Genomic DNA, 25,000 nt, shown 5'->3' with positions numbered 1-25,000 from the left:
ATTAAATAGTGAGACTAGTGAAGCTGTTAACCATATCTGCTGCTGCTTACTCCCCCCCCCCCCCCCCCCCCCCCCGCGTGTCATTCTGTCTTTTTGCTATTTCAAGTCAGAACTTCTACATTCACGAGATGTACTTACTTATTGAAGAATTATCAAAGCATGACAACATTTCAATTATTAATCAAGAAAAAAAAATTTGGTTTGGGGAGTTGTACACATTGAACAAGTTTATAATGAATCTCTAAGTTCTCCTCCATCGTCCCAGTCCTGTGTAAGATCAGGACATATCCAGATATAAGTTGCTCCTCTTAATGTTAAAATAGCTGCCTTTCTGCTTAGCGATTTTTGAAATGTCCATGCCTCGCCCCTACAGTTGTCCTCTCCTTTTTAACCCTCCCCACTTCCCCCTTACTCTTAACAATGCAGCACTAATGTACCTGTACCTGCCCCGTCACTGCTGCAAAATGACCTTACTGATTTACAATGTGATATTAGGCAGGCGTAATGGGCCACTAAAAGGAGATAATATGGCCCACAAATCTCTGAAGGAGTGAAGAGCTTTAACCGGTTGTTGGAGTTGGCATGTTCTGTTCTGTGCTCATTTATCATGACCCGAAACCAAATGAATATTCATGCACAATTGGAAAAGGTTTTGAGTCATAGAGCTCTCGGCAATATATCTGATTTATTTATGGGATTTTCAACACCAAAGACAACAGCAATACATAACAATAACCCCTTGCATGTGTGAATGGATAAATGAAACAGAAGAAACCATTCATTCCATATATGGATTGTATAAATGCATATAATAGACATAGATATATGTTTGTATAAATGTATGTATATAATAGATATAGATATATGGATTGTATAAATATAAAACAATTATAGTTTCAAGTTGTATATTTGTATGGATTGTATCAAATATAGTATTAAGAATTGTATAGATTTGTAAAAAAGATTATAAGGAACACAGGAAGCTAATATAACAAATATGAGTTATTGAGCTGTGGAAAAGGGGTAGGATTAAATAAGTTTATACTTCTTCCTACTCCTTTTCAGGCATATCAATTCAATATGTTTTTTTTGTTTGTTTTTTTGTGAAATCATTTGAACATATTTTTTTGTATGTTCATGCTTTTCATTTTGTTTTGTAATTTCGATATGTCTGAAATAAATTGAATCAATCAATCAATCAATCAATCAATCAAATTCTGTAGAATGAGGCAAAATCTAACAGAGACGTTAATGGTGTAAAGACAAGGCCATAAGACAAAAATAATTAAATAAAAGAGAAACATTAGACAAGACAGCAAGCAAACATCTAATACAGAAGACATTTTGGACACCACAACATACTAGACAATAGACATATTCTGGGCTATACTGTAGCTACTAGCATGGGGAAACAGGCCTGATGCAGGGACCTAACAGTATTCTAAGAAGAGTAGCCTACGTTTAGAGGAAGCCAAGTAGGGAATGTTTGATATTTTGTTGGAGGATAGGGCATCATGCTATCCTGGTCCTACCAGTCCATCGTACTTAATTTCATTTGTACAGAAGGTCTGGAATCGCTCAATTGACAAACACTTTAAGGCGGGTGTCTGTTGAAGTTTAAAACTATCGGATCTGCCCGGTGCGACTCTGGATCTGCCAACCAATCACATAGCGTTGTACATCATGCGCCGGCTTTGCAACTGAAAGTGGTGCACGTCATTGTTCTCAGCCACTCCCTCTGTTCGCTGGTTGGTCATGCCAAAATCTATCTTGAGAAGGCCCACGAAAATATACCGCAGACCCAGACTGACTACTGAAGGGAAATAAAAATTGAGCTGAAGTAGGTAGGCGGGCGGTGCCAGGCTAGCATCATACAATATATCCAGTGGGTAATGTGGAATAAAGCCTGCCCCCCTTTCTCAGAAATGATAGAGCGTGCTTTCAAACCATACCGCTGGCTGTGTTTTGGTCTGCCTGCACAAAAAAATAAAAGCAAATTGCACTTTCACATCTGACTGATTTGAAGCAGTTTGGAGTACAGGCCTAATTGTTGATATACCCTCGAAACTCCTCTCAGTGCAATGTTACGTTGTTAGTGTCTTTGGCTAAGCTAGCAGGCTTCTCTAAGCGCCTCTTTTCTCAAACAAAGTCTTCAGTGCCTTGTGTTGGGAGCCATGAGGTTTGCTCTGTTCTTCTCTACGCCTGCAGGAAGCTGCTTTGTGCACCCATACTCAACACTCGGTCTTTGTAGAATATGTTAGGCATACAAAGAAGCCTGGAGCACTTGTGTGTGTTAATGTGTGTTAATGTGATATGATGAGTGTGTATCCTTGGAAAAACCCTACTTAGACACTGTATTTGAATTTTATGTTGTGATACGTTTACCGAGCTTTATAATTTTCTTTTCAATTTGTTAATCTCTCATTTGTCCCGGAACAATTATATATAACGTCACCTGCACAAAGCAGAGGAGGATCATTACAGTTAGGCCTAATCTGTATATAGCCTTACCACTATCCAATACCAGGCACATACACCTTGCACTTCTCATTGAATGCACATTTTAAATGATCCATATGGAATCAACTCTGAATGTATTGTCACGGGATTAAAAAATAAAGTTTAAAATTATGGTGTAATTAATGTTATTTAAAGCCACTACGAGTAACATTTAAATATATTTTAAACAGCCTCATGTTTCCTCTGATAATTTATGAGGCTGTTTAACAGCAAACGAGACCATCAGTGCAAAGAAAGACGTTTTTATATAGTTTTTTTACTGCATTTGGTCTGGTCGCACACCCAGTACGATTTTCAGCTTGCGCACGCAGGCTCTGTGGTCACATATTCGCATTGGTCGCAGATTTCAGTGTAGCGCAGCAACGCAATTTGAGAAGCCTATCCCTCCAGGTGAGGGAAGGGGAGCGGGAGCCTTGTTTGAGACAGTAATTTGTCGTCATAATGACTGATAACGGGGCTGAGAAAAATACCATCAAAGAAAAAAAGAAATTTCTAAGAAGAAAAGCTAAAAGGGAGAGTGATAGACGGGCGGGAGGAGGGCGTTGCCCAGCAACATATAGGCCTACACAATTTCACGGGAGTGAAGTCCTGCAGACTTAAATGAATGAGCGGTACTAAAACAAAGTTTACTTTGCTCCATCATCATCAGACCATTATTCATCTGAAATAGTCATTATTTACAACAACATAAACACATTAACTCATCGTGATCTATACTGGCGTTTCTCGTTCATTCGCTTTCTGTGAGGACACGGAATCTTTCAGCTCTGTGACAGTGGTTAGTAATACTGAATCAACTCATTGCAATCAGGTGTGTGTGGCACTGACTGGCATTAGTTGATGCAGTGTCACTAACCACTCTCACGGAGCCGAAAATAGTCCGTGCCCTCACACTTTCAAGTCACGGACATACACTATACTGCATCCTAATATCATGACACTCGCACGGCCGGCAGGCGCTAGAAAACAGCTTTACGACAGCTGGTTTCGTAAAAATACTACCGCTTTTGTCCAAAGGGGCCGCCAACCGACAAAGTTACTAGTAGCCACTTTAAGGGATGTGCTTTGTAAAGAGAGATTCTGCTTTTTACATATATTTCCCAACATTAAATGTTTTTGTTCAATCAATAGTGAAAACACGCCAAGCAGTAATGTTGTTTTGCACAATATATGTTATTCTGTTATATTGTGTGCACTCAGGTGTTTGCAAATACGTCATAAATATTGTTTTCTTTATAAGTGCCCTACAAACGTCTGCTTCTTCAATATCCATCATTTTATCAATGTCATCTAGTGCTCAACATTGATATGAACTCAAAAGTAGAAACTGGTTTCTTATTGGCCTTCATGACTGCTTATTAGCTTTAATTATCCAACTAAATGAATCAAAATCTTAAATGAGGCTCCACTTTTTTTATTGCCCTTTTTATATGCTTTTAGATCGCTATGTGCTGGTTGGCAGTCGTCATGACAGCGACCAGGGAGGCGGGGCTTCAGCTATTATGAATCAGCTTATTGCTGCGCTGACGGAGCAGACCAAACGAGGCTGGGTGCCGGACCGTACCACTGTTTTCTGCTCGTGGGGAGGCTCAGCCCTGGGGAACATCGGCTCCTTCGAGTGGGGAAAGGTCAGCAACCACATACAGTGCATACGGAAAGTATTCACAACGCTTCAATTTTCCCGCAATTCTTTATGTTACAGCCAAAACGCTGGATTCATTTTTTTTTCTCAAAATTCTACACATAATACCCCAAAATGACAACTTTAAAAAAAAAATAAGAAATCACTTGAACATATATATTCACAGCCTTTGCAATCAACCTTAAAATGGAGCTCAGGTCCATTCTGTTTCATCCTTGAGATGTTTCTACAGCTTAATTGGAGTACACCTGTGGTAAATTCAGTTGTTTGGACATGATGGAAAGGCACACACCTGTCGATATAAGGTCCCACAGTTAACAGTGCTTGTCAGACCACAAAACAAGCATGAAGTCGAAGGAATTATCTGATATGCCTAATTTGAAATGTAGAATTTCTTTGATGTTTTGTTCTTATGTAAGTTTCAAATATATCCTAAAGATATGAGTGTTGAAATACATGTTTGCACCTTATGTTCCACTCTTTTGGGTTATCCTGATTTCGGCTTAAATGGGATTAAATAGCATTGCTAGCAACAGCAGGAGACGAAGAACAATGGACAAATATGTTATCCTTCGCACTGGAAAGGACACTTTATGAAGATATTGGATAATGGTAATCATGATAATGAGAAGAGTGTGATGACACCAATTATGAATCTCATGGGGAATGTAATGATGGCAACCTGTGTGTGTGTGTGTGTTTGTTCCTCTCAGGATAACAGTGTTGTCCTCAAAAGCAGTGCAGTGGCCTACATAAGCCTGAACTCTCCAGTTAGAGGGACAGAGACTCTCAGAGCTACAGCTTCTCCAACACTGCTGCAACTCACGACAGATATCCAGAGGGTAAGTACAAGTTCTGGCTCTACCACTCCTGTTAACACCACTGGCAATATGGTGACTAGTGCCAAGTACACCTGCAAACATTTCAAGTGTTTCAACTGAAGCACACCTCGTATATTAAGGGTAACCTTATTTAAAACTGACTACAAGGAACTTTCAGTTTTGGGTTGATTATATTATTATTCTTTTTTTATTATTCTTTATTCTTCCGGACAATTACACATACTTTGTGTTATCGTCCGAAGGGAAGCAGGAGAAGCCAAAGGCTTATCGGGTCCCGCCCCCACTGCCATAAGATTCAGATACACAGATACACAGCTACTACAGTTAGACATTTTTTTTTACATTTTTTTCTTTTTTTTTAAGAATGCTGTGAATCTGAGTTCTCCGCTGCTCTCTATTATAGCGCCCCCCTTTGGACAAAAGCAGTTGTGTTTTTACGAAACCAGCACTTGCAGTCCTAAAGATCTTTGCTGGCACGTGATGGCGGTGCGTGCGTCGTTTAGGAAGCGAGTGAAAGACCCTGTTTCCACCTGGCATTAATATGTGGTTTTTAGGATCCGATCGCGCTAACTACAGGTGGAAACACGCTCAATGCGCATTGAATGCGCATTGAAATTATCCACATTCGGAGGTGGTTTGAGACCACTTATCCACATACCCATTAACAGTGGAAACGCGTATGCGCATCTCATACACATTAGGCCCCGCCCACTCAACTGCGGCGAGTGACTGGGCGGAAACGCATACTCATTCACGCGACAATTCACGTCATAAAAGCGCACCGTTGCAGGTAAACAGACAACAGAAAACAGAAAACAACAGTATGAGCGGAAATGATGTACGAGCTGATTTCCATACAGCGCGGGGAATTCGAATCCGGATCGCAAACGCGCATAGAAGACGCATTGTTAAGGCCAGGTGTGAACAAGCATATTACATTTACATATAACGATCGGATTCCTCAGAACCACATATTAATGCCAGGTGGAAACAGGGTCAAAGAGAGACGGCAGGATGCATTGAGATAAGGTCATGTATTTATAATCAGATTCATAATGGTAATATGACGACAGTGAAGCAAAGTCAACTTTGATTTGTAGCATTCATAAACACAGGGCTTTCTGTGTTTATGAGCTCCTGACTCTGCTTTGAAGCTCCCATATTATACACTTTTCGGTACTATTATACACCATATTATATGGTCTTAGTGGTCCCTAATACGTTTTTCTCAGGGCTGTCAAATTAACGCGTTAATTTCGATTAATTAATCACAGAAAAATTAATGCGATTAAAAAAATTAACGCAGATTAATTGCACTTCTATAATGCCCTTTGACCCGGTGCAAAAGTGGTGCGCAGCTCGGTGAGCTGCACCGAGCTGCGCCTGTAGCTTACAACCCGCACGGGTGAAAGGGAGAGAGAAGCAGAGGAAAGGGCGGGGCCGAGGGCTCTATGGAAAATAAGCATGAAGGTAGGAAGACATCTTACTTTATTCTCCGCAGTGTCTGGGCATTATTGATTTAGTGGTGCAACAATATAGGTTCAAAACAGTAGCCTATCTCTCAATCTTCCTCTGTGTCTCAATTTTGTTTGCTAGCTGTCTCGTCTCCCGCCGCCCACCCCGTGTGTGTGTGTGTGTGTGTGTGTGTGTCAATATTTTTGCCTATGAGTATATGAGTACGACGATGGTGAATGAATCGGCATAGGCATATGTGGCAGTGCAGCGCTGTCTGTTGTGGAGACAGAAGTTACGAGAGACGGAGAGCGAGAGAGACAGAGAGAGAGAGAGAGAAACAAACTGTAGCAGGCTATACAGCTGTTTATAAACAGGTATAAAAGTGTCATAAAAATATGCGATTAATTTAGATTAATTAATCACAGAGCCTGTAATTAATTAGATTATTTTTTTAATCGCTTGACAGCCCTAGTTTTTGTTTGCTGAAAAAAACTTTCAGATAATTTATTGTACTATGCTGATGTTCAGCTAATCTCACAATGGCCTATTTTTTTAAAAAGAGCTGCAGCTCCCCTCGTAAATATACAATCTTTGAGCTCCCCCCGCCCCCTGTCCGGAAGCGAAGCCAGATATGCCTCGCCCTCTGTCTGTCAGGGCCGTGGACCAATAAGAAATAGGGGTGTGGGCTGCACAGTGGAAGCTTCTGGCTTTCCAGTTTGTGAGGTCAGAAACGAGGAGAATTCTGACTGGAGTATATTGGGGGGGAGGGATGGGGGTTTCAGAAAGGGGGAGAGTGAGAAAAGGAGAGATTGTTATTTTGTTATTTATTTTGGCAGTCTCTAGGCACACCGTGGACCCATGGATATGTTAGAACACATTTAAAAAGTGCATTTAGCATAATATGTGACCTTTAAAGTATGTCACTTATTCTGTGGCTAGAGATGACACTCAATATGATCTAAATAAAACTTATTTCACTATCAGTGCCATCCCACAATTCACATTACATTCACACACAATCCGTTATGGCCATTCCACTGGTTAGGTGTAGCACCTCTTATGGTTTGCCGTCCCAAACTGTCTCTTGTCCGACCTAGATATGTTTGGCAGACATGTTCACCCCTTGCATTCATCCTATTATCAACTTCCACCATTTCTTAACTTTGAAAAAAAAAAACTTTGCCTTTTGAAAAGAACAAACCTCATCGTCACAATGATACCTTTCTCTGCCTCCACTGCCGCCTCCTCCTATTTTTGTGCTTCCTCCCTTAAGCTCTACACACTTACACTTACACACACACACACACACACACACACACACACACACACACACACACACACACACACACACACACACACACACACACACACACACACACACACACACCTTGCTGACTCTCCCTTCTTTCACTCTTTCATCAGCAGCGAGCATAGCATCTCTCCACCATCTCATTTTCCTCATTAAAATCTCTCTCACTCCTACCATGCCCTCCCCTCTTTGTCTCCTCAGGTCTGCAGCTATACAGTACTTTTATTTGAGTCTTTGGGTTAGTTATCGATCCTCGGGGAAGATTCATGCTCCTATACTGGGCACACAGGCAGGAACAAAAGGGTGACAAGACAGTGTATGACGTATATTGTAAATTTATTCCCCTGATCTCCTGTAGATTTACTAATTTTTTGTCTACACGCAACATTTACACATCTGTAATATAGCCAGTGGAGTACATACGTCTCTTATTTTAAAAGTATTGTATTATCAAGTGTATCAAGCTCATATGGTTTGTAGACTCAAAGATACATTAATACCAGGGAGAAGACGACAGCCTTCACGTGGCCTTCCCCGTAAGTAGCAAGAGCTGGCAGGCCAAGGAATGGAGGAGCGTACCACTCAGGACGTGTGGTCATCCCGACCGTCAAACCGTGGTCTGCCGGTGCTCCAACTCAATGTTGAGGGCCTTACCACCGGCAAACTCAAAAGTGTACGCCACCTGGCTGATTCCAATGGGGCAGCGGTTGTGGTCCTGCAGGAGACACACTGCACTAACAATAACAATAACATACACAAGATGCCAGGTTTCCATCTTGTTGGGTCCATCCACAACAAGCAGCATGGAGTGGCAACCTTCGTGAGGACTGACCTAAGCTGGTCAGCCAGTAGCCAATCCCCACCAGGCTCCAACATCGAGTGGCTGGTTACTAAAATCCAGGAAACTTCAGTCATCAACGTATACAAGCCCCCACCATCAGAGCTGTCTGCTACGTCACTCCCGTCCATAACTGCCCCCGTCATCTACGCAGGTGACTTCAACTGTCAACACATACACTACACAACACCGAACGGAGTGGCACTGAGCGAATGGGCCTCCAGCACCGATGCCCTGCTACTGTACAACCCCAAGGAGCCGCCAAGCTTCTTCTCTGCACGCTGGCATACCTCTACCAACCCGGACCTGGCCTTCGCTGTGTGCCAGAGCAATGAACCGAAACCGGAAAGACGCACCCTAGACAGGTTTCCCCGCTCACACCACCGACCGTCCATCATTAAAGTCCCATCACTGGTGCAACCGGTACCAGGGATACCTGTCAAAAGATGGAACTTTTGGAAGGCTAACTAGGAGGCATTTGCTTAGGAGACGGAAAGAAGGATGGCTGGTCTGCCAGACCCTGATGCAGCCGACGTGGACGCCACCTATGAAGCCTACTGTGGGGTCCTCCTGGGAGCGGCAAAAAAGACCATCCCACGCGGTTACAACAGGAACTACATCCCTGGCTGGGACGAGGAGTGCAGCCGCCTCCTGAGCGCCCACCAGAGGGCTAGCTCCAGGGAAGATGTGGATGCGACTGCAGCGGCACTGCTCCAGAAACTGGACACCACGCGTAGAGACAGATGGACTGAAGTTGTTGAGTCAATTGACTTTACCCATTCTAGTCGCAAGGCGTGGCAAACCATCAACCAGCTAACAGGCAGATACACAAAGCCCCCAAGCTGCCCAGTCACAGCAGATGCCATTGCGTCCGAGCTCCTGAAGAACGGTCGCTTCCCAGACACAGACAAAGATGTTGCCCGCCTGATAATGCAGGAGGTGACTTTCCTCTCCAGGGCGGCAAGTGCAGATTCCAACCTCTCAGGAGATTTCACAGCAGACAAACTCAGTGAGGCCATGAGCAAGCTCAAGCCGGGCAAAGCTCCAGGCCGTGACAACATCCACCCAGAGTTTGTTATGCACCAGAGCACAACAACATCTAGCTGGCTCTGTGCAAGCTTCCCAAGACCTGGCGCCGTGCTTCTGTAATCGCCCTGCCAAAGCCAAACAAACCTACTGAAGACCCCAAGGCATACCGACCTATATCGCTGCTCTGTGTTCCATTTAAGATCTTGGAAAGAATGATGCACTGCCGCATTGAGCCAGTGATTGACCCGCCGGTTTTCGTCGCGGTAGGTCCACAGTGGACCAGGTTACACTACTGTCTCAAGACATCGAGGACAGCTTCCAGGAGAATGAGAAAGCTGGGGTAGTGTACCTGGACTTGACCGCCGCGTACGATACCGTCTGGTAAAATGCATTTTGGAGACGCTGTCTAACCGCAGTTGTGTCCTACAGACCAGCGATGGCCAGCGCAGCAGGCTAAGAAGACTAAGGAACGGTGTCCCACAGGGGTCGGTCCTTTCTCCGATGCTGTTTAATATTTACATCTATGATCTACCAGATACAGCATCCAGAAAGTATGGCTACGCAGACGATCTTGCCATCATGCTGAGAAGACCCACATGGAAGGCACTGGAAGACGGTCTCGACCCAAACATGGACGTCCTAGTAGCCTACCTACGGACGTGGCACCTACAGCTTAGCACCGGCAAGACCGTTACAGCAGCATACCATCTCTGCAACAGAGACGCCAAGAGGGAACTGGAGGTATACGCTGACCACAAGCGTCTGGAGTCCCAGCAAGCCCCTAAATACCTTGGTGTGCGTCTGGATCGGACACTGTCCTTCAAACAACACCTCGAAGATGTCCGGGCAAAGACAACATCAAGGGTTGCGGTGATTCGTTGCCTCGCTGGCACTACGGGTATCAACCCAAGCCCTGGTCTTCTCAGCAGCAGAGTACTGTGCCCCCGTCTGGAGCAGAAGTCCACGCGCAAAAAAACGGTGGATGTGGCTATCAACAATGCCCTCCGGATCTTCACTGGGTGCCTGAAGCCTACGCCTGTCGTCCTGCTGCCAGTCCTTGCAGGAATCGCACCGGCTGGCCTACGACGAGAGGCTGCCACTCTCGCCCTAGCAAGGAAAGCACAGAAGCATGATTGGCACATCCTCCATAACACCACAAAGACAGCAGCTCCTCCGAACAGACTCAAGACCTGTCTAAAGATGGAAGCATGAGTGGGAGAGGGCTGGGCCAACCCACATCCACCGCTACATCTTGGATCCAGAAAATGGCGCCACAGGAGATGATCTCCCACGCCAGCAATGGACTCTGCTGAACCGTTTACGAACTGGGGTCGGCCGGTTCAAATCTTCAATGAATAAAAGGGGCCTGGCAGACAGCGCTGCATGCGAGTGTGGTCCCCCTGAACAAACAGTGACTGCATATCATGACCACCTGCCCCCTATACAGGCCAGCCTCTTTGACGTGGGACCAGAGATAAGGGTATGGCTACAAGACACTGAGTTTGACCTCTGATGTTACACGAAAGAAGAAGAAGGGTGCTCCGGTGGCGTAGTGGATAGAGCGCGTACCATATTGGCTCCGGCCTTCATTGCAGTGGTCGTGGGTTCAAATCCGACCATTAGATTTGTAACCAATGGCAATTTTGCTTACACAGAGAATGTCAACTCTCAAAAAACCCAGTGAAGTAAAATAAAAAAAAATTACCTTCCTGGAGTAGCCATATAGGGGAAGGTGGGGTGATTTGTGCAACTTTTTACTCAAAGTGATTTTAAAGTGAGGCCTTGACAGTTATGTCTCCAACTCAAATATGTACATATAGTTCAGGATGTTGTGCATCCCTGGCAATAAAAACTTTGGATCTGGAATAAACTGTTTAAGAAATATAGCTTTCGGAAAAAAAGTTGTCTTGACGATGGTGACTTTGTCATTGTGTCACAATGACAAAGTCACCATCATCATCTTTCTGGCCATCTGAACTCTCATCAGTGGTGTCGTTAAGTGGAATTGAGATGTCACTCTCTTCTGAGCTACTGTAGACAATCACTTTCTTTTGGTGACCAGCGTATACAGCCATGCCACTGGCACAACTCTCAGAAATGTACTTTGCACTAGTTGCTCCGTGCTTGTGGAACCAACTGCCACCTGACAAATGTGATTCCCCCTACATTTCTGCCTTTAAATCAAGGCTCAAAACCCATATGTACACCCTGGTGTTTCCTCCCCATTAACTATCTTACCTCTGCACTACTATCTGTGTTTATGTGGATGTATGGGCTTTACGTCTTTTATTTTGGTTATTGTTATTGTACCTTCATTGTTTACCTACTGAATGCACTATGTACAGCACTTTGGACAGTGCAAACTGTCATAAATGTGCTTTTATAAATACATTTTACTTACTTACTTACTTATAACTCACCCAGGCCCTTGCGCACAAATCACCCCATCCCCAGAATTTTGGATAATAGGCATGATGCAGCAATTTAGGGTTGACATTGTGCTAACTATATAGACTCAAAGTGTAGCATACCAAAGCACTAAAACATGTGTCAAATGTTTTCAAACGTGTCTATAATTGTTCAGACACAATAATCAAAAAACCTTGATCATGGAAATTTTACTTTGAAAGGCAAAACACAGTTTTTTGAGCTTAAATGTGCTTATATCTTATTCCTTGTGTCTCCCTTCTTTACAGGATGAGTCAAATGGATGGCTCTTCTTAAATATGTGGTCACATTTCCAATTTCTTCCACGGTTTTCTAGAAACAAGGGGTTTTGCAACTTCCAAAACGCACAAATAACCCCACCTTCCCCTACTGCACCAAAAAGTACAATATTGTACCTTGGGATTGGGAACATAGCACAGCATTACATTTCTATTTTCAACCTGGATTTTTATTGTAGAAATGTAATGGCAATGTACTTGTGCGTTGACTTATTATAGTGTCTGCAATTTAAAAAAAGTCTTCAAAAATCTGTTCAACAGTACTGAACTAAGCACATGCCGACATACGTTTAAATAATCACATTGCTCTTAACAAAGGTGCAGGCAGCCTCTGTAAAAGCCATGACCAAAATAAACGTCAGCACACGCATATTCTGGAACCCCTGCTTCTGCTTTGCTTTTTCTATCCAATTAATTCATTCAATGTCGCTTCATGTGAAGCTTTAGATGCTCATAGCAGCCACCCCTGTCCCGTCTTCTTTACTGAATATGCTTTTATAAACCTTATGCTCAGACATCATTCTGACTGGTCGTAAATACACTAGGGACATTAGTGCTGCTGTAAATCCTGCTTTAAAGGAAAGAAGAAAGGGAGAGCAGATTGTATACAGCATGCTTCCATCCAGCTTGGCTTTCTCTTCATCGCCACCGGACAATATCTCACTCAACTCGACACTTCTTCAATTCAAATCTTGCTACCAAGAGCGTAATTGCCTATATATTGCCCCATATGCCCGCTTCGATCGACGGTGCATCAACCCCACCTTTACATTTCACAGTGTTCTGTCTGTTTGAATGCAGGCATTTTCTCCCGAAGAGCTGCATTTTGGCGATTCAACAATTTAGTCACAAAAGGATTGCTTAAATATTGTGACATCATTGGCTTAGGTAAGGTTTTTAGTTTAGAGAAGAACAGCCAACTTAAAGGCATGCACTCCTTGTCTTTAGGACAATATTATCATCCAGTTATTTTTCAGTTTACTTGTTTGTGGTAGAGTTTTTAATATGTATACTAGTTTTTTAATATTTATACTTGTTTAAAGATCTATACACACTGTGTGTGCTCTCAGAAATCAATGTTGTTGTATGAATGCCTATCATTACATCATCGTGTTTGTATGTCGAGCCACGTCACAGACGATTTTCTGTTACGACAGACAATAAAGTTTTCTGAATCTGAATCTGAATCTGAATAAGATATATGCTATTAACAGGATAAAGGCCTGCAACAAGATGACCTAACTAAAAGTGTAAAACCTCAAACTAATGATAACTATGTGTACTACATATACTCTATATAGGTTACTTTCTAGGAGCGATTGAATCACAGCGGGTTATTGTTGCAACAAGGACATAATTAATTCCCACAAAACAGGAATATAAAGCATTTACAGTTCTTGTACTCAATATGAAAAGTAATTAAACTAACCTAGAAAATCCCGCAGAGATTTTAAAAGTACAGGCCGTCAGCCCCGCATCCGCGGTGCCCCCCATCGGCCCGGCTCGAAATCATTCGCAGAACTAGGGCTTCGGGACCATCGGGCGGTGGGAACAAAGACATGCCACAGCAATCTCAACGCTGAGTGGAGCGCAGAGCGTTAGAGTGTTGTGAAAAGTACATAGACTGTATTAAACAATATGGAAGTAGCCTCCGTGACTTGATATCGTAATGCCATTTTTTACTTCTATGAACAATATCAAGGTGTTTTCATATTGCAAGATTTCATGCCACGATATTTCGTCACACCCCTGGTTCAGTGTCATTGGTTAATCCTCCCTCACTTATCCATAACAGAAACATTTTTGCATTTACCTAGTTGTCTGATCGGATTCCCCAAGTGTCTTCAACCTGAGACAATTCTCAAAGCTCACATAAAGGCTATAATGCTATCCCTTTCCTACCCATATTTCCAGTATGCATTTTGAACACAATTTGAATTCACTGTGACAAATCGTCCTCTCTTCTACTCGCTCTTAGAGTGTGCGCTGAACGGGAAAATTACAGCTGATATTTTAATTGAATTATGACACAGTGACAGGCTATCAAATATAAAGAAAGGATGACAATGCAGCCTTAGAATCACACAGTGAATTGTAAATATGAACATCATCAACATTAGGGAATATGCAAGGGGAGTCTTAATTTATATGTTTTCCCAACATAAAACCAGTGGAAAAAAAGAAGCTAAATCAACCAGAATGAGTGTCTGCCTTTTATGGCCATGCGCGCAGCCCATCTGAGATGGTTTCGACAGCACACTTGGCATAATGTTTGAAATAGTACGCTGTCTGCAATATGTTTGAATTACACAGTTCTTGCACTGTCAGGAAAGGCATTGTGTGTGAGTGAGGCAGGGCTCCATGAATATGCATAATGACGAGGAGACGGAGCTCTAGCTCAGAGGGTATTTATTAGACTGTCAGCCTGGCTCTTCCATCACGCTTTCATATCACAGCAACAACAACATAAGTAGAGGAACGCATATGAAAATCTGTGTTAGGTGAAGAATGAGCACTGTCATTACTGCTGGCTGTGACATTAGTCAGGTGCTGTGGTGTGATGCATTCATCCAAACAGTAGTCTGGAGCTTGTCTGGTTTGCAAAAGGCCAGTAGCCAGAGCTTTCCTGAGATTCATTTCTACTTAAATAAATTTTAGAAGCCAAATAAATTAAAAACAGATTACAGACTTCATTTGTGCATAACCCATGAACCTGAAGTATAAATAACTGCTCTCAGCGAGGATTAATCCATGCTTATTCCCTAAGTGCACTTTTTCCTCTCTGGGCAATCTTCTGCAAAGTTGACTTTTAACCCACTCAGCAATCAATGTATCAACTGCTAGGGAGAAAAGTGCAGAGTGGAAATGTTGGGGTTATTCTTAATGCACAATGTATTTTACAGTACATAGTACATTACCTTGAGGGCAATATGTCCACCATATTGTTGTGCATTGCTCAGTACTTACTTTAGAATTAAGTTATCTTGATAAACATTAAATTCAGTGGTTTAGATGTAGATTGACTGTTTAATAGTAACACCTTCTGGTAGCAGCCCTCTAGTTCTATTTTCTGTTATATAGGAAGGTCTTAATTTAAGACCTTCCTATATAACAGAAAATGGAACTAGATCTTCCTCATTGTATTAAGACTCTTAATACAATGAGGAAGATCGGTTGACTATCCTTTGCTTTCTCTCTCTCTCTCTCTTGCATAATGTATTACACAATAACTGTGGTTATTTCTGTTTGATATAACGTGTAAACTGAGTGTTAAGGTCAGGAGAGGTCTTGGTTGGTCCTAGAATACTTTTTGACGTACAAAAAAACAAAGGTGTGCATCCGGAAGTTGTGTTTTTTTTTTCGTTTTAGATAAGACATAGTACTAGGTCATGAATGATCCAAATTGATGAAAATGTCATTCTGTTTACTGATGTTGAGTGCACCATCATGTCGGAAGTTTTCCGGATTTCTGAGTACAACTGAACGCAGCATTGGGTCTGCCCAGGGAGAGCTTGTGACTGCCTTTCACGCCAAAGACTCACTCTTATGAGTCTGAGCAACGCAGCTACATTTTATTACTTCTGAGTCACAATGGCGGATAGATCCAGAGAAAAAGAAAAGAGCTACCCTGTGTTCCAATTCCCATACTTCCCTACTATTTAGTATGCCAAAAAAATATTTAGGATGTACCAATACATGCACGTCAATTGTAGCATGCTGAAAATACATAAATGGCCACTAACTCCAATAGCATTTTGGAGTATTCGTCTTTATTCTTGACATTTCTCAACATAATGAAAAGAAATCTTCCTTATCTGTTTTTTTCTCTCCTGTGGCCCTTAAACTCGTCTATACTTTAGCATGTAGAGTAGTAAAAGGAAAGAGTATGTGATATGGAACGCAGGGCTAGAAAAACAAAGCAACCGCGAGCGATGACGTCATATACTTGACACTGTTCAGTTTCCAAAGAATCTCTGGGAGATGCGGTACAAGGGGCAAGCCGGCAATTACATCTGACCAAAAAAGCTGTCGCTAGGATTAACGTAACTAGAATATGACGGATTACAATTTTAGGCAAGAAAAGCTTCCAAATACCCATTCATGAAGATGATCTAGTTTGAAGCGTTTATGTCTAAGCCACTCCTATGGCACATGTGATTTTGTAGATCTGGTGGTATTGAGTGGTAAGCTGAGATCTCAAAATTATTTCACTCTCTCCTTATCATAGCAGACAAAGAAATTAAATATGCCCTGCGTTCCGAATCGCATACTCTTACTTTTTTCTATTCAACATACTACATCTGACGATAAAAATAATCTAGTAAGTATGCAGTAGGCATACTATTGGGACATACTTTTACTGGGACATACTTTTACTTATTTATTTCATCATAACATTGCGCCTTGATCTTGCCTCTTGCTTTTATATCCGTCACATCCCTGTTTGTTTTCATATGGAGGCTCCGTCGATGTGACATCACTTCAGGTGCACACTGGATTATGGGTCAGAATCGCCCAAATAGGATGCTGTTTTCAACACTAAAAATCTCGGCCGGATGTAGTAGACATCCAGGTATTTCTAACCATCCTAAATCTTTCCACGAGAATCGAGACATCCTAAATCTTTTTTCTACCATACTAAATAGTATATAGTATGGGTATTGGAACGCAGGGATGAATTCCTGATGTGGCACCACAGGCTTAAATTACCCATTCTCTTTGCTCTCTCTCTCTCTCTCTCACCATCTCCTTCACTTGTTTATTCTCTCTGTCCTCCCATTTTTTTACACCTCTTATTTGTATCATTATTTCCTTCATTATACTTCTAAGGACTCTTCTTTCTTTCTGACTTTCTCTGACCCCTCCCACCCACCCGACCCCAATGCACTGTGTCTGCTTTTAAGAGAGGAGAAAGCAGAGAACAGGTACATGGCCTGACTTTAAATCGCCAGTCTTGCTGATGGAATGATAGTCTATCTCCAATATTAAACTGTGACTTAGGTTTAGGTATTTTTCTTTATTGCCGGCAATGCATAAAAAGATGGCATAGGTCTATGAAAGTGTTGAGTGAATACGATAACCTTGGGTCAACTCAATTCTTTTATAACCAGCTGTTTATTTTTTAAAACCATAGTTTGATGAAAACAAGGGTATAATAGGTCACAGCATTGCATAAGCAGAGCAGTTAGAAGATAGCAGCCGTAAGAAAGGGAATTATTTTGTATAGGTTGGATCCTTGTAGAGTTCACCAACTAAATTACCTGCTGGTTTACAGCTGCTCATAACCAAGATTCATGTCACTACTTCAGCCACAATTTAGTTTTTTGTCACTTGTCTGTTCCCATATTAACTCTCTTGTCATTTCAGACCCGGCCACTCCCCCCTGCTCTGCACTCCCTGCTGATTACTTCCACCTGGCCTAACCACACTCACCTGCTCCCCATCAGCTATTAGCCCCACAGTATATATACCGGTTCATTCCCTCAGTTCCCTGCCAGATTGTCTTTGTGTTACATTGCTCTCCAGCCTATTCCGAATTCCTGCCTGTTTACCTGCCTGCCTATTCGTGTTCTGACCCATCCTTTTGGATTTTGGATTCCCTTTGCCTGCCCCTCTTGGACTTGTTGCCTCGCTACTACCTGGTTTGATTCTTTATTAAACTTTGTTGCTATACCTGAACGGTTTGTTGTCGTGCTATTGGGTTCTGGCCTGCCATTTTGGTACAATCCTGACAGTACAATCTGGCCAAAAGATGAACCCAGCCGACACAAAGGCTCTTAAGGAAGAAGTGGCAGCACAAGGTGCCGCCCTACACCAGCATTCGAGACAGTTCACCGCTATGGAAGTGGCTTTCCAGGAAGCTTCGGAACGCCACAATCAGCATTTTGAGGTTCTGAGCGGCCAGCTCCAGCAGCTCACGCTGGACAGCCAGACCCCAGCGGTTCAACCACCCACCAGCCCTCCTGTCCCTGCTGTCTCCCGGCCAGAGCCCCGCTTAAGTGCTCTAGAGCGCTTTTCTGGAGCTCCAGATACCTGTCGCTCCTTTCTGACTCTGTGCTCATTGACTTTTGAACTACAACCTCTCACATATCCCACGGAGAGGTCGAGAGTGGCTTTCATGATCACCCAGCTTACTGGGCGGGCCCGGAACTGGGGTGCCGCCGAGTGGGAGAAGCAGTCGGCTCTCTGTTCTTCTGTGGCTGCCTTCTCTGAGGGTCTTCGGAAGGTGTTTGATCATGCTACCCCTGGTCGAGAGGCTGCTCGGGGTCTGTTTAACCTGGCTCAGGGGAGCCGGAGAGTGACTGATTATTCCATCGAGTTCCGGACTATCGCTGCAGAGAGTGACTGGAACTCTTCCTCCCTGGCTGACGCCTTTTACAACGGACTTTCTGATGCCATCAAGGACGAGCTGGCGGCCCGGGATCCTCCAGGGGATTTGGACGTTCTCATCGCCACCGCTATCCGCATCGATGGACGTATCCAGGAGAGGAGACGAGAGAAGGTACTGACCAGCACTTCCCGTAGCCTTCCACGTCTTCCAGTTTCACCTTCCACTTCAACGGGTTTTCCTACCGCTGCTGCCTCTAGTGACCCAGTTGAACCCATGCAGCTGGGCAGGACCAGGCTGTCAGCTGCTGAACGACAACGGCGCCAAAGGGAGAACTGTTGCATGTACTGTGGAGAGGGAGGCCATTACGTGTCATCCTGTCCAGTAAAAGACAGGGCTCACCAGGAATCCAGAGGGCGCTGGTGAGCCGCATCAAGAACTTTGAAGGTCCCTCTCGAGCACTACTTCATGCCCAGCTCAACTTTAATGGTCTGTCCCATACTGTCGCTGTCCTCATTGACTCGGGAGCTGACACCAACCTTCTGGATCGGGGCCTTGCCATGCAGCTGGGTATTAACCTGGAACCCTTGGCCGAGCCTATTGAGGCTACTGCTCTCGATGGGCGCCTCCTCTGCACTGTAACCCATCGCACAGTTCCTGTTCATCTGGGCATATCAGGTAACCACACTGAATCACTAACCTTTCACCTGATTAATGCACCTCAGCAGCCAGTGGTCTTGGGGTATCCTTGGTTAATTAAACATAATCCACACATTGACTGGAGAACCGGTTCCATTCTACAATGGAGTGATCAATGTCTTGCGGTCTGTCTGAAATCTGCCTTGTTACCTGCCTGCAGCACCCCTTCTTCTAATGAATTCCCAGATCTCTCAGGTGTCCCGTCGGAGTACTACGACTTAAAGGAGGTGTTTAACAAGGTACGGGCCACCTCTCTTCCCCCACACCGCCCGTATGATTGTGCCATTGACCTCCTCCCTGGCTCATCCCCACCCAGGGGGAGGCTCTACTCTCTGTCAGCCCCGGAGACCAGGACCATGGACGAATACATAAACAACTCACTGGCAGCAGGCCTCATCCGTCCCTCTTCATCACCTGCTGGAGCAGGGTTTTTCTTCGTGGGTAAGAAGGACAAATCCCTCCGGCCCTGCATCGATTACCGCGGTCTGAATGATGTCACCATTAAGAACAGGTACCCCCTCCCACTCATCTCTTCTGCATTTGAACTTTTGCAAGGGGCCACTGTGTTTACCAAGCTTGATCTCAGGAATGCCTATCACCTAGTTCGCATTCGGGAGGGGGATGAGTGGAAGACGGCGTTCAATACCCCTAGGGGCCACTACGAGTACCTGGTAATGCCTTTCGGACTCACAAATGCTCCTGCAGTATTCCAAGCCTTAGTGAATGATGTGCTCCGGGATTTTCTCAATGTATTTGTGTTTGTTTATCTTGATGACATCCTCATCTTCTCCAAGACCGAACAGGACCATGTGCAGCATGTCCGCAGGGTTCTCCAGAGACTCCTAGAGAACCAGCTGTTCGTGAAGGTCGAGAAGTCCGAGTTCCATGCCACTGAGGTGTCGTTCCTGGGATACATAATTTCAGTCGGAAGTATTCACATGGATCCCACCAAGATTAAAGCGGTGGTGGATTGGCCGGTCCCCACCACTCGTAAGAAGCTTCAACAATTTCTGGGGTTTGCCAATTTCTATCGTAGGTTTATCCGCAACTATAGTTCTGTAGCAGCTCCCCTGACAGCCCTCACCTCCCAAAAGGTAGCCTTCCAATGGTCCCCTGCTGCAGGAAGGGTGTTCAGTGAGTTAAGGTCACGGTTCTCTTCTGCTCCCATCCTCATCCTACCAGATCCAGAACGCCAGTTTGTCGTTGAGGTGGATGCGTCAGACTCCGGGGTGGGGGCAGTCCTGTCTCAGCGGTCAGGTAAAGACCAAAAGTTACATCCATGTGCCTTTTTCTCCCGCAAATTGTCCCCAGCGGAGAGAAATTATGACGTTGGAAACCGGGAGCTATTGGCGGTTAAGATGGCTCTCGAGGAGTGGAGGCACTGGTTGGAGGGGGCGAAGAATCCGTTTGTGGTGTGGACGGACCACAAAAACCTGGAGTACATCCGGTCAGCCAAACGGTTGAACTCCCGTCAGGCCAGGTGGGCGTTGTTCTTTAATCGTTTTGATTTTACCCTGTCTTATCGCCCAGGTTCTAGGAACGTCAAACCAGATGCCCTGTCCCGTCAGTTCCAATCCGAACATGTTCCCACACATCCTGAGAGCATCCTCCCCACTAAGATGGTCATCGGCGCAGTTACCTGGGACATTGTGGACAAGGTAAAACGGGCCCAGGCCGACCACCCGGCCCCCAGTGCTTGCCCTGATAATCGTCTGTATGTGCCTGTGAATCTCCGCTCTCAGGTCCTCCAGTGGGGACATTCTTCTCGCCTTGCCTGTCATCCAGGGGTTAGGCGCACTCTAGCCCTGCTGAAGCAACGGTTCTGGTGGGCTACCATGGAAAAGGACGCCAAGGAGTTCATCGCTGCTTGCTGTGTTTGCTCCCAGCACAAGATCGCTCGCCATGCCCCTGCGGGCCTTCTTCAGCCACTGCCTGTTCCTCATCGTCCGTGGTCCCACATCTCGATCGACTTTGTCACCGGACTGCCTCCCTCCGAGGGTAACACCACTATTCTTACTATTGTGGACAGATTTTCTAAATCTGCTCAGTTTGTTCCGTTGCCCAAGTTACCATCTGCCAAGGAAACAGCTGAAATTATGTTGCATCATGTTTTCCGTCTGCACGGCCTTCCCTGTGACATTGTCTCCGACCGGGGGCCGCAGTTCACTTCTCGTTTCTGGACAGAGTTTTGTCAGCTGTTGGGGGCCACGGTCAGCTTATCCTCGGGTTTCCATCCTCAATCCAACGGCCAGACTGAGCGGATGAACCAGGAGATGGAGACTGCCTTGCGCTGCATCACATCCCAGAACCCGTCCTCCTGGTCCAAGCAGCTCCTATGGGTGGAGTATGCTCACAACACACTTCCAAGTTCAGCAACAGGTCTTTCCCCCTTCCAGTGCTCTCGAGGATATCAACCTCCATTGTTCCCTGAGCAGGAGCGAGAGGCCAGTGTCCCGTCTGTCCAGGCGTTCGTCCAGCGATGTCGGCGCACCTGGGTGCGGGCCCGTGCTGCTCTCCTGCGCTCGTCCGACCGATACCAGAGATATGCCAATCGCCGTCGGACCCCTGCACCCGGTTACACTCCGGGTCAGAAGGTTTGGTTGTCTACACGGGACCTTCCGCTCCGGGTGGAGTCTAGGAAGTTGGCTCCCAGGTTTGTGGGTCCGTTCTCCATCAATAAAGTCATCAATCCTGCTGCAGTCCGTCTCCGTCTTCCTCGCTCCATGAGGATCCATCCCACCTTCCATGTATCCAAGATCAAACCCGTTAAAGAGTCCCAGCTCCAGCCCTCCTCCAGACCCCCGCCGCCCCCCCAGCTCATTGATGGAGGGCCTGCCTACTCGGTTCATCGTCTCATCAGGTCGCGACGACGGGGAAGGGGTTTCCAATACTTGGTTGATTGGGAGGGTTATGGCCCTGAGGAGCGCTCGTGGGTCCCGGCTCGCCACATCCTGGACCCCGACCTCATCACCACATTCCATAGGGACCATCCTGATCAGCCTGGTGGGACGTCAGGAGCCGTCCCTAGAGGGGGGGGTTCTGTCACTACTTCAGCCACAATTTAGTTTTTTGTCACTTGTCTGTTCCCATATTAACTCTCTTGTCATTTCAGACCCGGCCACTCCCCCCTGCTCTGCACTCCCCGCTGATTACTTCCACCTGGCCTAACCACACTCACCTGCTCCCCATCAGCTATTAGCCCCACAGTATATATACCGGTTCATTCCCTCAGTTCCCTGCCAGATTGTCTTTGTGTTACATTGCTCTCCAGCCTATTCCGAATTCCTGCCTGTTTACCTGCCTGCCTATTCGTGTTCTGACCCATCCTTTTGGATTTTGGATTCCCTTTGCCTGCCCCTCTTGGACTTGTTGCCTCGCTACTACCTGGTTTGATTCTTTATTAAACTTTGTTGCTATACCTGAACGGTTTGTTGTCATGCTATTGGGTTCTGGCCTGCCATTTTGGTACAATCCTGACAATTCAAGATTCAAAGTGTTTATTGTCATATACACAATAAGAAACAAAAGTGATCTCAATAATTACAGGCCAATATTCAAAACTCCCATGCCTGTCAAAAATTTGAGAATAGTTTATAGTATAGTACTGTATCTGCTGTCACTTTGGTCTTAGACAACATTGTTACAGCTATAGACAAAAAAAGCACTGTGCTGGGGGGTATTTCAGGAAGCAGGGTGTACAATATTACAAATACTGAATTAAGCTTTGAATACTAACTTAACAAACAATAATTCGGGTCAGTGTTACCATGATATTTTCCTCTGTTACGTTTAGGCTAATGTGAACTGGCTACCCGCCAATACAAAGCTGAATACATTTAATAATTGCAGACGCAGGCATCTCTAAATGGTTTGATGAGTATGATAATGTATAACCTATAATGTATGTTAATCATATGCTATGGTCTTCACAATCACCAGTTCTCATCCCAGTTGATGCTCATTTGTTACAATTGGTACCTTTTATGGTATTTAAGGAGTCTTTAATTTCTGCTCCGCGAACTTCTCTATGTGCTTGCCCTTTGCACGCTTAACCTTTGAGACTTTGGAGACTGGGTTGAAAAACAGAATATCAATGAAACAGTCAAAGATTTATCTGGACATCATGTGAGCCTGAAGTGTCCCACATGGGTGAAAACAAGAATCTGGCAGTGAGTCATAGCAGGAGTTGATTCTCTGAAGGAACTCTCTCTCTCTCTCTCTCTCACTCACTCACTCACTCACTCACTCACTCACTCACTCACTCACTCACTCTCTCACACACACACACACACACACACAGGATGAGAAGGAGAGAATGGTCACGGCGTGACAAAATGACTGTCAACCATTTCACTTTATTTTAGCAGAAAGGTGCAAACGTCTCTCCGTAACAATAGGCAATAATCCAGCGCTGAATTCTTCCATCAGACGAGCCCTGTGGCTGCTCCAATATGGACATGCCCTGGTTTACTTCTTTTGGATATTCATATTTGTTTGTGCTTTATCAAAAGTTGCTTTGCCTTTGAGTCAATCTTTTTTGTTTGTTTGTTGCACATTGGCATCGCCAAAGAGTACATTTGACATTCAAACAGCCTTTGTTTTCTGTAATGTCTTCATTTTACATTGTTGAAATAAGTATTTAAGTTCTTTTTTTGTTCTTTTTTGTGGTGTAGAACTGTTTTGAATAGCAATGCCATAAGGTTAATAATCCAGAAAACGTGAAATCAGGTACATATTTTGGCTTGGATTAAACACTAATAGGCTGTTGTAAATAAAAAAGAAGGCTGAATATGGCAAACAATACTTTGACAAGTCTGCCCTCTGTGTGCAACGTCCCCATTATGATTTGCAATCAAGTTTGAAATTGTGCACACATGAACAAGCATTTATTCCCACCCTGTTAACTCCTACAATTAGCTAGAAGTGGCTAGTGAAATGCCCTTCATGAATATTGATGTGCATGTAAATGCTTTTGTCCTTTTAGTCTTTTGTGGGAGTAAATGGAAAAGTGTGAGAATAGAAAAGAGACATTTAAATGTGACACTGGAGGTACATGCTGGCACGTCCATGCAAGGTTAAAGGTATTATTTACTGGCATTCATTCAGTTAAGAGTGGGTGTCACAGCAGTGGTTAATATGCAGAGAGCAACCAGCCTTTAGAAATAAATATATAAAATAGAAAAAGGTTGACAACTAGTGTGTCAGTGGCAGTCAGTGGGGACGATTGGACATCAGAGCTCTCTCCCCTTGACATACCATGATAAAAAGAAAACTTTAATTAAACGCAATGTGACAGACGAACAGGGCGACATCAGGGCCAGCTAGTTGAGATAAGCCTCTGTTTGATTGACTGTTGTATTCTGTTTCCTTCCACTATCCACTCTTGTCTCAACAGTGTCTATACAACAAGCCTTGTTGTTCGTTCAATTTAGGAATAACACCAGAAGGCACTCAGCCCAGATGACAAGCTATACACGTTAGCTGTGGACAACAGCTGACAAAAGCTTAGGATTCAGACAGCTGAGAACATTTTATATTGCGTTTTTCTACCTCACCGGCACAATGCATAGTGTAAAGAAACATAAACCCAATCACAAAAGCAAATATATATA

At 44.4% G+C, this 25,000-nt stretch overlaps 1 protein-coding gene across 1 annotated transcript in view; it reads left to right on the top strand.

Annotated features, from left to right (window-relative positions):
- naaladl2 (N-acetylated alpha-linked acidic dipeptidase like 2) overlaps positions 1–25,000 on the top strand; it is a gene marked incomplete at both ends in the record, with an annotated part of 343,065 nt that overhangs the window by 169,560 nt on the left and 148,505 nt on the right. Inside the window, 2 exons of the mRNA XM_080032883.1 lie at positions 3,961–4,148; positions 4,876–5,004. Of these exons, the coding sequence (XP_079889009.1) occupies positions 3,961–4,148; positions 4,876–5,004 (317 nt within the window). The remainder of the gene's footprint in view (positions 1–3,960; positions 4,149–4,875; positions 5,005–25,000) is intronic.

This window comes from Ammodytes marinus (genome assembly GCF_949987685.1).
Source record: "Ammodytes marinus genome assembly, chromosome: 8".
Classification (NCBI taxonomy): domain Eukaryota; kingdom Metazoa; phylum Chordata; class Actinopteri; order Uranoscopiformes; family Ammodytidae; genus Ammodytes; species Ammodytes marinus.
The sequence above is the reverse complement of the archived record's forward strand: the minus strand, read 5'-3'. Positions and strand labels throughout refer to the sequence as shown.